General features: G+C 45.3%; 1 protein-coding gene across 1 annotated transcript in view; it reads right to left on the reverse strand.

Annotated features, from left to right (window-relative positions):
• Positions 1-17,109, reverse strand: part of CUNH10orf90 (chromosome unknown C10orf90 homolog) — a 323,122-nt gene that overhangs the window by 199,698 nt on the left and 106,315 nt on the right. Inside the window, exons 2-3 of the mRNA XM_077455509.1 lie at positions 9,367-9,437; positions 2,089-3,019 (exon numbers count right to left, since the gene is read on the reverse strand). Coding sequence (XP_077311635.1) covers positions 2,089-3,019; positions 9,367-9,437 — 1,002 coding nt within the window. The remainder of the gene's footprint in view (positions 1-2,088; positions 3,020-9,366; positions 9,438-17,109) is intronic.

Raw genomic sequence — 17,109 nt, forward strand, 5'->3', positions numbered from 1 at the left:
TCTATGACCACAATAGATCCGCTACTTAACCAGTTGCCAACCACTGTATGCCGATATACGTCGGCACAATGGCAGCGGTGGGCACATGGGCGTACCTATACGTTCGCTTTAAGACCTGGAGATAGCGTACACCATGCCCGCTGGACCAGGGGACTCTATGTCCGCTGTTCTCCCAGCGATCGTGTCACGGAGCCTCAGAACAGGGAAGTGCCCATGTAAAGAAGGCATTTCCCCCATTCTGGCTTGTGTCATGACAGAGATCACTGTTCTCTGCCATCCAGAGCAGTGATGGCTGTCATTTGACTTGAAGCCCATCCCCCCACAGTTAGTACTTACTCCCTAGGACACACTTAACCCCTTCATCGGCCATTAGTGGTTAACCCCTTCACTTCCAGTGTCATTTACATAGTAATCAGTGCATTTTTATAGCACTGATTACAGGTATGAATGACAATGGTCCAAAAACAGTGTAAAAAATGTCCGATGTGTCCTCCATAATAGCGCAGTCCCGATGAAAATCGCAGATCGCCGCCATTACAAATAGAAAAAAAAATGAATAATAAAAATGCCATAAAATGATCCCCTATTTTGTAGACGCTATAACAAACCAATCAATATACACTTATTGTGATTTGTTTTGCCAAAAATATGTAGAATACATATTGGCCTAAACTGATGGAAAAAAAAATTTGGGGATATTTTTGGGGGATATTTATTATACCAAAAGGTAACAAATAATGTGTTTTTTTCAAAATTGTCACTCTTCTTTTGTTTATAGCGCAAAAAAAATGCAGAGGTGATCAAATACCACCAAAAGAAAGCTCTATTTTTGGGAAAAAAGGACGTCAATTTTGTTTTGGTGCAACGTTGCACGACCACGCAATTGTCATTTAAATTGACGCAGTGCAGAATCGCAAAAAGTGCTCTGGTCAGGAAGGGGGTAAAATCTTCCTGGGCTGAAATGGTTAAAGACACATTTACTCCCGCTGATGTCAATCAATGTCACTGAGCTAATGAGGAGAGAAAAGGGCCGAGAAGCGGGTTTGTGTCTGAATAATGGACACACGGAGCTGTGACTTGGCTTGGCTGCCCCTATAGCAAGCTGCTTGCTGTGGGGGCACTCGGCAGTAGGGAGGGGCCAGAAGTGCCGGCGAAGGACCTGAGAAGAGGAAGATCTGGGCTGCTCTGTGCAAAACCACTGTACAGAGCAGATATGTATAACATGTTTGTTATTTTTAAACAAAAAAAACAAGACTTTAATATCACTTTAGGTCTTAATGCATCAGAAAACATGGCACATTTGTGGGTGCCCAAAATCACATGGTGCAGCACCTTGAGGTTCCGTACAGTCAAATTTTGAAAAGAAAGAGTCAGGGACTTTTTCCTTGCAATTTCCTGCATGTACAGAACCCCTTAAATTAATGGGCTGCTGTGTCCAAGCAAATGTGGCATGCGTGACCTGGATAAATGTGAATTTAGCCTTTCCGCTAGAACAGATCCCAAGAGTTTTTTGTTAGATTGTAGACAGCTGAATCTGCAGTAGATCCGGCCACCCACACAGTAATGGCACAATCTGACAGCTATGAGCAGACTAGATGATGGGCAACTGCTGAAATTATTGTCCAGAGGAGATTGAGAGCTAGTCGTGTACACTCTTGTTTTCCGTTTCTCCTTTTTGATCCACTTATTTTTACGGGAAATGTCTTAAAAATGGACAGCAATAACCGCAGAAGTCTAACTTAACTTTTTTTTTCATTTTCACATCAATTCATTTCAAGAGAATGTGAGGTGTGCATCCACCATTGTGAACCTGCTACAACTCAGTCAATGTGTGGGTCCAGTACCTGCACTATGGGGACAATGGAATTTTTGCAGTTTTTTTCTGAGTAAAAATTACATCTGCCACTTGGAAAGAAAATTAATGTATGTTTTGCATATAATTATATCTGTTATAAAGGCTGAACATAACTTGGGTCTGGATTAAAATAAATGTCATTATGTAAAGAAATACCAGTCGAGCTAAAAAGATGGCACTCTAATTTTGTGCACACAGTTACTCTATACTATTTACCATCCTGTGAATCTCACCTTTCATATTTTGATAACTGGAAACATGTTGACTTGCTTCATGGTTGTGAACATTCTGATTCTCCCCTTGACACTCTCGATGCTCTTTATACTGTGTACACTGAATTTCAAGAATTGGTTTTGGTGGCTGAGTTTGATCTGCTTTACATTTGCTATTTCCCTTAGTACCTGGCATTGAGAAACAGCGGCAGAGAGAGTAAGCAGGTAATTTCGGAGTCTCACATCTACTAATCCCAGTTTGCCTTCTTAGCCTGGGCTGTATTTTAAAAGACATTGTTGATTTATATGTTCTTGGGTTGGCTACCTGACCAAGAGGAAGGAAAAAAGACCTGTCTATGTAATAAATACTTCCTGGAAATGTATGAGCCACTTTAATATGAACACCAGAGATAAACAATCTTGAATTCCTCTTGTGGATGCCGTTTAAATATTTGAGAGTAGTTGTGCTGGGCTGCTGTGGCAATTCGTGAGAATGAAAAAATCCACAAGGCTCAGGAGCTCTAGTATTATACTCTTCGCTATTTAAATATCTACATTGCTGATCATGTTCAACTGATGAAACAGAAGCCTTCATTAATAAGTCATTACTTCTGCACTGAGAAGAAGCTGGGTCAGTGGTAATTTCCTTTGGAGCATGGCTTAAAGATGCAATATATCTTCTAGCTGTAATTGTAATAGAAGAAAATCCTTTCTTCTTAGCTGGGCTGCACTCTTCACTGGAAGGATGGAGGACTGTTCCATGTATAGTTTTATCCAAAGAGGTTTGATGCTTTAATGTGATGGGAAGTGGTGTGAATGTTCTGTTAAAGCTAACTGAATTGCAATTAGTCAGAAATGGCTTTATACGACGGCAAGTGATGCCAGCCTTGGTGATCATACAATGTGCAGAACCGAGCTTTCTATCTTCTTCAGTATCACTCTCATCAATCATCTGAAATACAAGGATAGATACAATCAGCTTGGAATTATGCAATTCAAGATTTTTTTTTGTCAGCGAAAAAAATTCGAATTCTTCCAATTTTATTTTCTATACTGCATTGGGGGTTATTTACTAAAGGAAAATCCACTTTGCACTGCAAGTGCACTTGAAAGAAAAGTCGCTGTAGATCCGAGGGGGACATACAAGGAAAATAAAAAACAGCATTTTAGCTTGCACATGATTGGATAATAAAATCAGCAGAGCTTCCACTCATTTCAGATCTACCCCTTTGCAGTGCAAAGTGGATTTGCCTTTCGTAAATAACCCCCATTGTTTTTCATTTGGAAGGGTTTGAAGACAATTATACTATGTGATCTCTTGTTCAAGGTAAAATATAAACCTTGATCTAAAAACTTTGCTAATTTAGAGCTGGAAAAAATTGAGGCAACATTTAACCATCTCCCGCCCGCCGTATGGACAAATGATGGCAGCAGGGTGTCTCTCTCGTTCTGGGGTGACGTCATGCCACTCTCACCGCAGTTGTGCACCCACGAGGGTGCACAGCACGGCAATTGCCAGCGCACTGTTTTCCTGGGACACAGCTCATCCGGAAGCTTTGTCATCGGCTCTTTACCCATGTGATCAGCTTTGTCCAATCACAGCTGATCACATGTAAACAAGGAAATGCCGGTTATCGGCATTCCTCTCCTCACAGTGACAACGTGAGAGGAGAGCTGATCAGTGACATTTTCCCACAGGGGAGACATGCACAAATAATCAGGGCATCAGTGTAGCCCCAACAGTGCCCAGCAGTGATGCTAGCCAGTGCTGCCTTTCAGGGTCCATCAGTGCCTGCTCATCAGTGCCACCGATCAGTGCCACCTGTTCATACCTCCTATCAGTGCCCATCATTGCCACCTATCAGTGCTGCATATTAGTGGCTCCTCATCAGTGCCACCTCATCAATGCCCTTCAGTGCAGTCTCATCAGTGCACATCAGTGAGGGAGAAAAAAATACTTATTTACAAAATTTTCTAACAGAAAGAATTTTTCTTTTTTTTCTTCTAAATTTAGCAAAAAATAAAAAAGCCATTGGTGGTGACCAAAAGAAAGCTCTATCTGTCTAAAAAAATTATTTGGGTACAGTGTTGCATGACCGTGCAATTTTCATTCAAAGTGCAACAGCACTGAAAGCTTGAACGGGAAAAAGTGCTCATTATTGAAGTTGTTAAAGTGATTGTAATAATGGTTTTGCACAGAGCAGCCCTAATCCTTCTTTTCTCGGTCCCCCGCCGATGCTCCTGGCTCCTCCCCCCCCCCGCTGAGGGCCCACCATAGCAAGCAGAATTGAAAAAAAAAAAAAAAAAAAAAAGCTAATAATTTTAAGCACCCATCAGTGTTAAATGGTCTGTCTTATCCCCTTAGTTCCAAAAAGTGGAACTTCCACTCAGTTGTCTCCTCTCCCCCTCCGGTGCCACAATTGGCACCATTCGGGGGGAGGGGGGACAGGATACCTGTCTTTGACAGATATTCTGTTTCCATTTCCGGGAATTTGGGCCACGGCCGTGACATCACCGCGGGGCTCCCTCCTCCTCCCTGCTCCTCTCCCTGTCACAGGGCCAGTAGGAGAGAGGAGCGAGGCCTCGCGCATGTGCAGTAGGGCTCCCGGTGGGAAGCCACGAGGCTACACTGCAGGGTACCCTTATCCGCAATGGCGGTGGCAGCACCCGACAGCTGACGGAAACATCAGCTGCAGTGCCGACATTGCTGGACTCCAGGACAGGTAAGTGACATCCCCGGACTCCAGGACAGGTAAGTGTCCTATTGTTTAAAGCAGCTGCAGTATGTTTAGCTGCTGCTGGCTTTTAATTTTTTCCGTTGTCTCCTCCTACCATGCTCACCCCCAGGACTTCTCTTGAGCTTCTCCCATCCTCTGGAACTCCCTACCCTAATCTGTCTGACTATCTCCAACACTTTTCTCTGCACCTAACAACTATGATTTTATTTATCAGCACATCCCCCAAAGTTATTACCTTTTGTATCATTTGACCCTCCACTTTAGCTCTAATGAGTAGGACCCTCTGATTCCTCCTGTATTGAATTGTATTGTAACAAACTTTTGGCATTATATAAATATTTTATTATAATAATAATAATAATATAATATATGTCTGCTTTTGGGTTTAATACTGCTTTAAATCTATTCTGAAAAGCCTTTTAATTATTTGAATACATTTATATCTAGTAAAAAGATCTAGCAACATCTTTTTATAGCACTATGCCAAGAGAAATAGCCTTATAATATACATTTGAACCTCTACACTCTATGTAGCGTGTTGTTAAAGCACAGTTCCACCCTGTGACAGACATAACCAAGATAGAGGCTTCTAGGACTAGGAGCAAGCCTCTTACCCACTGACTACGGCCCAGGGAGAAAGCAGATCATTCTCTAATGATGGACCACCAGTTAATAGACACTGAGAATGTGGTGGATTACTTCAGATGGGACAGTAATCTTTATCCACAATATCTCCCAGAAAATACATAAAGACTATTCCTGGTTTGTTTGATTCTGAACTATACATGTTAACCCCCCTGGAGGTGTTCCCGAGTCTGGCTTGGGGTGGAAGTTTTGTACCAAAAGCGGTAACCCCGAGCCAGACTCGGGACCGCATCGCTGAATGCAGGAGGAGATTACTTACTTTCTCCCCTGGATCCAGCGATGTCCCCCAGCTGTACGAGCGGCTCGTCCTCCGCCGGATCTATCACGGAGCCAATCTCCGTTCCCTGCGAGCGTTGCAACGCACGGGGATGGAGATCGGCGCCAAATTCAAAAAGTAAAACACACAGTATACATACAGTATAATGTAATCTTACAGATTACATTGCTGTATGTAATCATTTCACATCCCCTTTGTCCCTAGTGGTCTGCCCAGTGTCCTGCATGCAGTTTTATATAATAAAAACTGTTCTTTATGCCTGGAAACTGGAGATTGTCCATAGCAACCAAAACTGTCCCTTTACATCAAAAATGATTTTAGACCAGCTAGAAAACAGCGATAATAAATTATAATCACTTGCAGAATTGAGCGATAGTGATTTGTGGGGAGATCCGTCATCAAATACTGAAAAGTAATGACAGCGACAATTCTGCAACTGAGCAAATTTCAGTGTTTTTGATTTGATTACATTATTGAATATTTTTTATTATTGTTATATTATTATTTGGTATAATTATTTATAGTTATTTATTATATTATAATTTATGATTTCATTTTTCAAACTTTATCATACCCTGGATGTCTGCTAGACTCTGGTTTGAACAGATTTAAGAGAGTTATTCCTAAGAATTGCAGGACTACAACATAAAACGCCAAATTTTCATGCAAAATAATTGTACCGCTTTTAGCACCTAAAATCCGAAATAATCATACCGCCAGGGAGGTTAATTGAGCTGGTCATATTGGTCTCTGTTTCAAGTTCCTTAATGTAGGAGTCGAACAGTCTGCTACTGAGGTCTCCTGCTATAGTCTGTTGCCTACTAGGCTGAGGAGGGGGAGATCACTGTTTGTATTGGTAATTGTGCTAGTTGGAACACCTAGCAAACCCTTGTGGGATGTGTTTTTACTTATGATAATGTGTCCTTTGTATTCACTGTTGTAGGGGCCGCATAGTCTAGTCATCCAGATGGCTAATTAACCCTTTCATGACTAAGCCTATTTTTGGAATTTGGTGTTTACAAGTTAAAATCCATATTTTTTGCTAGAAAATTACTTGGAACCCCCAAACATTATATATATATTTTTTTTAGCAGAGGCTCTAGAGAATAAAACGGCGATTGTTGCAATATTTTATGTCACACGGTATTTGCGCAGTGGTGTTTTAAACGCAACTTTTTGGGAAAAGGGACACTTTCATGAATTAAAAAAAAAAAACAGTAAAATTAGCCCAATTTTTTTGCGTAATGTGAAAGATAATGTTACACCGAGTAAATAGATACCGAACATGTCACACTTTATAATTGCGCGCACTTGTAGATTGACGACAAAGTACGGTACCTAAAAATCTCAATAGGCGACGCTTTAAATTTAGCGTTACAGAGGAGGTCTAGTGCTAGAATTATTGCTCTCGCTCTGACGATCGCGGCGATACCTCACATGTGTGATTTGAACACCGTTTACATACGCGGGCGCGACTTCCGTATGCGTTTTCTTTGCTTCGCGAGCTCGCGGGGACGGCGGGCGCTTTAAAAAATTTGTTTTTATTTATTTTAAAATGACTAAATTGTTTTAAAAAAAAAATAATAATTGATCACTTTTATTGCTGTCACAAGGAATGTAAACATCCCTTGTGACAGTAATAGGCGGTGACAGGTACTCTTTATGGAGGGATCGGGGGTCTAAAAGACCCCCCACCCCTCCTTTACACTTCAATGTATTCAGATCGCCGAAAACGGCGATTCTGAATACCGGATATTTTTTTTAAACCGGCGCCATTGGCAGCCGAGTAAACGGGAAGTGACGTCATAACGTCGATTCCGTGTTTACGATGAGGAGACTGGAACGAAGCCGATTACGACTTCGTTCCAGTTCCTCCCCAGCAGCCAGAGCCGACGGATCACTAATCGGTGCTCCCGATCGAGCGGGAGCACCGGTAATAGCGGCGAGAGGCGGCGGGAGGGGGGGACGTCCCCTCCCACTCCTCCGGCATAACAGCCGAGCGGCTTTTAGCTGCATCGGTTGTTATGCCTGGATAGCCAATCGCCAGCTGCAAAAAACGGTACCGGGATGATGCCTGCAGGTGCGGGCATCATCCCGGTATAACCCCCGGAAGCTGAGTACGCAGATCTGCGTACGCTCGGCGGGAAAGGGTTAAGGTAATGTTTTAGTATGTCAGTTGTCAGGAGTCTGCAGTAGTGAGATCTTGTAGATTGCCAACTCAGGGTTCCCCAGGGCGTCTAAGCCCTAGGCTGCTTCTTCATCAGCGCCCCTGATGGTGAGGATGGACTTGCAGTAAGCTGGAACGAGGTCGAGGCCCCTAGATATGCCTAGCCGAGGATGTGGAGACCACTCGCGTGTACAGCATACAAGCAGCAGGCAAAAGGGAATCCAGAAGACAAGCCGAGATCAGGACAGGCAGCGAACACGCACAGACGGTAAACGAACCTGGGGTCAGTACACAGGTAGTCAGACACAATATGGACAAGAGGTATGCGAACAGGAGCTCAGAGAACTATGACGTTGCTCAGGAAATGTGGGTTACACTGAGCATGTCTTATATAGACAAGCAAACTAGGAGGCGGGCCAGGGAGGGAAGGAAATAAAGGTCCACAGAAGCAGACGAGGCCCATAGGTGAGCACAGTTAAGCCACACATGTGAAGGAATCAGGTAAAGAAACAATGCAGCAAGAAGGTAAAAGTACACAAGCAGGAAACTGCAGGCCAACTTGTGACATCAGTTACAGTTTGTATTGTTAGGGCAATATGATTAGGAGGGGGGGATGTCCTCCTGTGGTATATATTTTGTGTGAGTTTGTTCAAATAAACATTCCATGACTGGAGAAAGCGGTATACTGACGGAAGCACTCAAGCGGAGTGTGTTTGGGGTTATGTGACATTGGTGGCAAGAGGTGGGATGATCCTGCAGTCTGGGACATCCAAACCTCCATCAGGATCTAAGGTCCGGATAGCAGAAGAGGAGAGAAACAGATACCAGCCACCATGGAAGAGGAATTTGGAAGGAGGTTGAGAAAGATAAAGCACAGTGTCAGAGCAAGTCCTGCTGGGATGGTGTGATTCTGTCCGCTGCAAATTCTGGAAGGAAACGCTAGTCGGTGAGCAGTGCCACCAGGGAAAAATTCTCCTCTCCATCCAGAAAATGCACTGGTCGCAGTATGGTTTGCGGGTATTGTTTTTGGGAGAAAAAAACGCACAAGGAGCAGACAGTTGAGTTAAGCAGGCTGGTATAGGCAGAGATGCTTCTGGGTGAGAGCTACAGAGCCCTCTGGTGGCATTTATCCCAAGCATGTCCTTGGATAGCAGATGACAGCCCAATGGAAGGTTTTGGCTATGGCAGCTTGGGACTGTACAGGAAGCCGTTAGGGGACCCTAACTTTGGGAGCGATTTGGAGTGGTGGTTGGACAAAATCATGGATTTATGAGAAGAGATACTGAACGTCTCGGAAGTGCACTGGGCACTGGAAGATAAAGAGTTTCTGGCCATTCAGGAATGAGAGTTGGAGATCGCTACAGATGGCTACTAGACTCTGCTCGGTGTCATATGGGGAGGCGGAACTCCGCTTTAATATACCAAGAGAGTATTATTACTGGAGTTCCATTTCGATTAAGAAGTTACCTTACCTTTCTATGATACTCAGTTTGGCTCTGTGCTTGTTTTATGTGTCCAGAGTTCCCATTGCACTCTTCTAGACCTGTGTAAAAATAAAATGAAAAGAAACCGGAAAAAAAAAAATCATTAATTACTAATGAATGTTGTAAATTTAGTTTACATTGTATGTGGATGTTATCTGTGCACAATGCTTAAAGTTTAAACCCTTAGTGACAAATGTTAATACCTGAAAAAAAATTGTACAACTTTGACATGTTAGTATATCTGTACATATCATCACAACTACTTTGTGTATCTAAGTGAATAATAGCTTGTTTTTTTCAGGGCAAACTGGTCTTTCTTTTGGAGGAAAATGGGATTCTTTTTATTATCGAAGTAAAACTTGTCCAAAATAGTAAACATTTTTTTTTTATTTAGCTGTATATTTCTTGCTAGTATCATAGTTTACCACCAAAGAATAACCCAAAATAAATTATCCTGCTCCTGACAATCACAGCAATACTGCATATGTGTATGATATTTGTTGTTTGTACGCATAGTAGGGCCCATAAGCAATGGCATGCATTTTATTATTTTTTTATTCTACCTAAAACACACTGACACTAATTTAAAAAATGTTCTTTTAAAAAAATCCTGCCTAAAATATACTTACCATGACCTTTGACCTTAATCTTTGACCCCAACCTTGACATGTGACCTTTGGGTGATCGGCTGCCTCTGGCTCCGCTCTCCATCGCTAAAGAGCCCATCTGTTTAGTTGGCTGTGCTCGGCGCCCGGCGGTTCTCCTGGCGGGGGGGTTGTGGTCCGCCGCCGGCTCCCCCTCCCCCTCGTGCATGCCCGGCGGTTCTCCTGGCGGGAAGGGGGGGGGGTTGTGGTCCGCCGCCGCTGGCCCCCCTCCCATGTGCGGCGTGCCAGCTGGTTCTGGGGGGGGGGGGTGTTCGGCCGCCCGGTGGCTCCTCTTTCCCCATGCGCTCTGGCTACCTGCTTAGGTTTCAACCCCTTTCAGGTGATCAGATTTTTCTTTGATATACTTTTATTGGTGGGGGGACACCTGGTGATCGGCGGGCGCTAGATCCTCTCTCCCCTTGTTCATATGGCGGCGGGGGAGGGGGGGGTCAGGCTGCTGCTGGCTCCGCTCTCCGTAAAGTCCATCACAAAGAGCCCATTCTGTTTGGTTGACCGCCCGCTGGATCCCCGGGGGAAAGGGGGAGGTGATCGGCCGCCGCTGGCTACCCCTCTCCCCTCACACAAGCAGAGCGCCCACCGGTTCTCCTGGCGGGGGGAGGGGGAGGTGTTCGGCCGGCTCCCTTTCCCCCCTCACATGTGCAGTGTACCGGCCGATTCCTGGTGGGGGGAGGGGGAGATGTTCGGCCGCCGCCGGCTCCCTTTCCCCCCTCACATGTGCAGAGTACCGGGCGATTCCTGGCGGGGGGAGGTGGTCGGCTGTCTCCGGCTTCCCCTCTCCCCTCACACGTGTCCAGCCTGGCCGTGCCTGCCGCCCACAGTCTCCCCTCAGCCCTCCTGCGGGCAGCCCGCCCGGTATTCCCGCGGAGGGGAGGGGGGGGGTGATCGGCCGTCCTTCACCCACACTCTCCCCGGGAGTCGGTGTGTGGCTGCTAGGGAGCAGAGGGGTGTGCTTGTCCGCTCTGTGCTGTCTCGGGCAGGACAGGTCAAGGTGGAAACATATGCTGAGATTTGCCCCTCCCCATTTTCCATTATTGCATGTCAGGGTGCCAAAGCCACTATGCTAGTTACACACTACCCTAGAATTGAATTGGCTCCTTTTTTGGTTTTTAATGATCACGTTGAGATGCAAACGTAAGGCATTTGTTGCGTGGGGCTTAACAATGATCTCTATTACTTTCTGCTCCCCAGAGATCTGCAGCATTCAGGTTGAGCTGGCTTTGCTTTCCGCAGACTTTGTCCACTTTTTATGAATCGGACACAGAGTTGATGCAGCACACAGGGCTCCGAATCCGCCCCATTAGTTAAAGGACTTGTCATTCTCAATCCAAGATTTCTACAGTGCAAGAAATGTCTCCCCTTTTATACATTGAGCTACCTTATATCCTTATCTGCTGAATGTTTATCTGTTTAGCCAGTTTTCACTGAGCGTACTGTAAGTTCTGCGTATGTGTTTTTTCCTAGGCTTTTTAGACGGATGCCAGGAGAGTCCCCCTTGTAGTATTTTTGGCTACATCTGGTGCCCCCCATGCCAGCTTGTGCTTTGGAAGCATAGAAGGACAATTTATGTTTTTTCCACTTTTTATTGCCCCTATTAAAGTTGTTGGTCCCCCTCCTGAGCTCCACGTGGTGGGCCGCCTCCCCCCTCCTGAGCTCCACGTGGTGGGTCCCCCCTCCTGAGCTCTACGTCTTGGGTCTCCCCCCCCCCCTCTGAGCTCCTCGTGGTGGGCCTCCTGAGCTCCACGTCTTGGGTATCCCCCCCTCTGAGCTCCTCGTGGTGGGCCTCCTGAGCTCCACGTGTTGGGTCTCCCCCTCCCCCCCCTCTGAGCTCCACGTGGTGGGCCTCCTGAGCTCCACATCTTGGGTCTCCCCCCTCCCCTCTGAGCTCCTCGTGGTGGGCCTCCTGAGCTCCACGTGTTGGGTCTCCCCCTCCCCCCCCTCTGAGCTCCACGGGGTGGGCCTCCTGAGCTTCCTCCTCCTCACCCGCCTGAGCTCCACGTGGCGGGTCTCCTCACCCGCCTGAGCTCCACGTGGCGGGTCTCCTCACCCGCCTGAGCTCCACGTGGCGGGTCTCCTCACCCGCCTGAGCTCCACGTGGCGGGTCTCCCCACCCGCCTGAGCTTCATGTGGCGGGTCTTCCCCCCGCCTTAGCTCCACAAGTCATTTCTGTCTCAGCGTTTCTGTCTCAGCGTTTCTGTCTCAGCGTTCTGTGCGGCTTTTCCGTCACATCGTTCTGCGCTGCGTTTCCGTCACAGCGTTTCTGCGCTGCGTTTCCGTCACAGCATTTCTGCGCTGCGTTTCCGTCACAGCGTTTCTGCGCTGCGTTTCCGTCACAGCGTTTCTGCGCTGCGTTTCCGTCACAGCATTTCTGCGCTGCATTTCCGTCACAGCGTTCTGCGCTGCATTTCCGTCACAGCGTTCTGCGCTGCATTTCCGTCACAGCGTTCTGCGCAGCATCTCCTGTCAGTGGTCTGTCCGGCATTATTGTCATAGCGTTCCTGCCTGGATGCCTGATAGCGTTCTTTCTGTCATGGCGTTCTGAACCAGGATTTCTGTCATGGCGTTCTGAACCAGGATTTCTGTCATGGCGTTCTGAACCAGGATTTCTGTCATGGCGTTCTGAACCAGGATTTCTGTCTTTGCATTCAGTCTCAACGTGTTTTTTGGCCTTTTGCATTTCTGGCCAGGATTCTGCTGTTGCGTCGCTGTCGCAGTTTTTCTGTTATAGCATTTCTGGCCCAGGTTTTCTGGCTTTTCATTTATGCCTCAGCGTTTCAGTCTTGGTGGTTGCTGTCATTGCGTTTTGCCTCTGTTTCTGTCACCTTGTTTCTCCTTCAGCATGGAGTTTCAGTGTTTTCTGTCATGGTGTTTTTTCATCATGGCATGTTGCGTTTTCTGTCTTAGCGTTTTCTGTCTTAGCGTTTTCTGTCTTAGTGTTTTCTGTCTTAGCGTTTTCTGTCTCAGCGTTTTCTGTCTCAGCGTTTTCTGTCTCAGCGTTTCTGTCTCAGCGTTTTCTGTCTCAGCGTTTTCTGTCTCAGCATTTTTCTGTTTTTGTGTTGCTGCCAGCATGCCTGTCTTGGTATTTCAGACTTGGTGTTCAGTCTCAGAGTTTCTCAGAGGGGCATTGTCCACTCATGGCATACTCTGGTAGTCGTTCGTCCTTGTTGATTGTCATGTCTCATCGTGTCTGTGTCATGTTTGTACCTGGGTCAGGTAGCTAGGGCTCACACGTCCGGATCTGTCACGTCTATAGATCCATACGGGCTGAGGTTTTCGTTTGTTAATTGATTGTTGTCCTCAATCTTCTCGCCCGTATACCATACGTCATACGTTGCATGTTCATTCACCACATCTATACGACTACCCACCACGGTCCGTGGGTACACTAGCCCTGAGTTTTCAGTTAATTACCTGCCTCTGCACTGCAGGTTACTCGGGCTCACTTACCACTTTACATGTTGGGTGGGGGGGGGGTCCGTGCGGCAGGTTCTTTTCACGCACAGTGGTCTTGACTTTTCTGCTCATGTTTCATTCTTAGTTAGGCAGGGGGTATTGTTGTTCTCATTGTCTGGTTGTCTGTCATTTCTCTAGTATTGTGTTTCAGGTTGGGCCGTCTTGGCATTCATACCGATATCATCCATGCTTGCTATCACTTCCTTCAGCCCGGCCATTGTTAGGGGCTAGTGGATTGGTGCTAATGTCATTTCACCACGGGGCTCACCCTTGGGTCAGAAGCAGTCGAAAACATTTTCCTTCAGTTGATGTCCTGTTGTGTTGAAGCCCTGGTTACTGCCCAGGGATGTATAGTCTCTCTCAGGGTGTTTGTTAAGCCACGTCCACGTGACGGTCCTTGGGGGGTAGGTTGGGCAGATGTCACAATGGTTTTGGATTCCACTCTTGGCTCTGATCTTGTTTGAACTTATTGCCTGGAGTCCCACTTAGGGACATCTGTCCAGTCGTCTTTTCCGATCCCCAGCTTGTTCCAAATAGGGGGGGCTTGGGTATGTCAGTTGCATGCCATGGGGACTGTTTCCCTGAGAGGGGGTTTGGCCCTCCTTGGTTCAGGATTCTGTCCCAGCTGTTGGGTTCAGGCTGTAGCATGACCCGATCGTATCCGGTGGGACCTGGGTCCTGCGCCCGGTATGGTTTTTCCAGGTTGACAGTATTATTGCCATGGGCATGGGCCTTGTCCACTTACTCCGTCATCCATCAGGTTTCTAGCTTTTAGCACTCCTGTTAGTGGTCTTTTTGCCACTCACCCTCTTGGGGGGGTATGTCTCTGGGCTATTTCACTGGTGTTCATTGGGGTATTTTGCGATCTTTTGCAGGGGGTTCCTCGGGCCAGACCTTGTTCCTTTCCCCTCTCGTATCCTCTCATTTCACAAGCAGTTCATTCTCGGGTCTGGGTGTCGCGGGCATCCGGCTCAATTCAATCTTTCAGGGGATGTTCAGTTGGGTTTAGGGTAGTGTCACAGGTTCGATAGGGGGTTCCGTCTCATCGCCAAGTCAGGAGTCATTGTGATCTTTTGCCATGGCAAACACTTTCCAGTTACTTGCTGGATGCGTACTGCTGCCGTCCGGGAGCACACCTTTATCCTTGATGGTTCATTACCTTCCCTTCTTCACCTAAATTTTGTGTCTTTTTGCCCTCTTCTCAGGCATACTGACCAGCTAGGCCAAGGCACACCTCAGGCCTTGGTTCTTAGGAGTATCGCATTTCCCGCTTGAAGACTCTGACTACAAGTTGTAAGGCTGGCCGCAGGCCAGCCTGTATTTGTAGGAGGAGCCTGAGAGGGCTATTTAAACCTCCTCCTCTGTCAGGGCCAGTGTCGGTAGGTTTTCTGGGTTCCCACCCACCCGTTCCCCACTTTCATACATTCTCATAGTATTTTGTTCTTATTCTTACATTCAGGGTATGCCCTCTTCTCAGGCATACTGACCAGCTAGGCCAAGGCACACCTCAGGCCTTGGTTCTTAGGAGTATCGCATTTCCCGCTTGAAGACTCTGACTACAATTCTTATATTTCAGATTCTGAGAGTTCTTTGCCATTAATGGCTGTGTGTTGAGTTATTTTGAGGGGACAGCAAATATACACTGTTATACAAGCAGTACACTTACTACTTTTGATTGTAGCAAAGTTTAATTTCTTTAGTGTTGTCACATGAAAAGATAGAATAAAATATTTACAAAAATGTGAGGAGTGTACTCACTTTTGTGAGATACTGTACATACAAATATATACATACAGACACACACACACTCTTAAGCAACAGCACCATAGATTATACAATTTTCTTTTCTTTCACCACAGGTAGAAGGAAAACAAATCTCTTGATTCCTCCTTCGCCACAGTTAATTCCTTAATTCCTCCCAATCACATTCTGACAGCAGGAGGTTAACCCACCATCAGAATACAATGATCACTGCTGGCAGCTATAGTCGCAAACAGTGATCAACTTCAGTGCAACTAGCCTGCCCATAGATGGATTTAAATTTTGATTAGTCTATGGCTGGTCTTTTAAATAAATGAGAGAGAGAGAGAGAGATCAAGGGAGACAGTCAGAACTAGTGGGCCCTTGGCTACACTAATGAGCAAAAGGTGATTAGGGTGTGCCCATGGAAAATTGGGCACTGCAGTCTGCTCACATAATTTGTAATAAAACATCTTTGCCATTCTGAAGCTTCCCTCCAACCACTTTGCATATTATTTCATATATACTGTGATTCTGTACTTGCCAAATATGCTGCATAAATCGTCCTCCATTAAGTCTGGCTGCATCCATTTTAACTGTGGGCAGCTGAAGCTGCTGCCTGTTCACTTCCTGGATTTACACAAACACACACAGAGGCACACCTCCAGCTCTGCAGCCCTGCAGCTCTCATTGGCCTTCCTATGACCCATCCCCCCTCCTTTCCTGGAAAACTCTCAGGAGAGTGAGAGAGAGAGCTGTGCATGATGTCATAAGCCTAGCCTAATGACCAGACAAGAAACAGGAAGTGGGCTGTATAAGGTATTTGCTGGCAGAAAAAAAATGTTTTACTATCCAAAGTTAAAACAACAAGGGCAGAAGATTTAATAGAGGGAAAGTTGAAAAAAATGAATGAAGGTCTGCTTTAAAGCCTGTAAAGACTGTGTTCGTGGTCTGTATACAGTTAAAAGAAAAGGACTGATCTCTAAAGATTAAGATCCTGAGTATTTGAGGGATTTTTCATGCCAATCACAAGGAATGAGTTCTTCAGGGCATTCATCTAAATTAAACAAGTATATTATATTACAACTGAATAATTAAGCTTAAAATTGCTAACATATTATTGATGGTAATGATGTTCTAGGGGAAGTTACATGAAGTAAAAGATCATTTGCATATGGAATGAGTTTATGCTAGTATGAGAGTCTGAAATTGCCTTTACTAAGTAATTGTACATTAACCCTATTGCAAGGTGATCTATTACTGCCTGAATTACAAAAATGGTGAGAGGGCAACATTACAGATAAGCTGCAAATAAATGTAAAACAACCCTTTAATCAAATTATATGTTTTTTGAATTGTTAAATGTGTTTGAAATGGTACTGGTAGAAGCTCATTTCAGCCCCGGAAGATTTTACCCCGTTCCTGACCAGAGCATATTTTACAATTTGGCAATGCGTAGTTTTAACTGGCAATTGCACAGTCGTGCGATGCTGTACCCAACACACAAATAGAGCTTTCTTTTGGTGGTATTTGATCACCTCTGCAGTTTTTATTTTTTGGGCTATGAACAGAAAAAGAGCAACAATTTAAAAAAAAAAAAAACAATATTTTTTACTTTTTTCTATAATAAATATCCCCAAAATGATTTTTTTTTTTTTTTCTAGTCTTCATTAGTTTAGGCCAATATATATTCTTCTACATATTTTTGGTAAAAAAAAGAAATCGCAATAAGTATATATTGATTGGTTTGTGCAAAAGTTATAGCATCTACAAACTATGGGAAAGATTTATGGCATTTTTATTATATTTTTTTTACTAGTAATGGCGGCACTGCAACATTGCAGCGGACAGATCTGACACTTTTGACCCCTTTTTC

This window comes from Lithobates pipiens, unplaced genomic scaffold (genome assembly GCF_037356315.1).
Source record: "Lithobates pipiens isolate NorthernLeopardFrog02 unplaced genomic scaffold, aLitPip1_a1.2 Scaffold_25, whole genome shotgun sequence".
Taxonomy (NCBI): domain Eukaryota; kingdom Metazoa; phylum Chordata; class Amphibia; order Anura; family Ranidae; genus Lithobates; species Lithobates pipiens.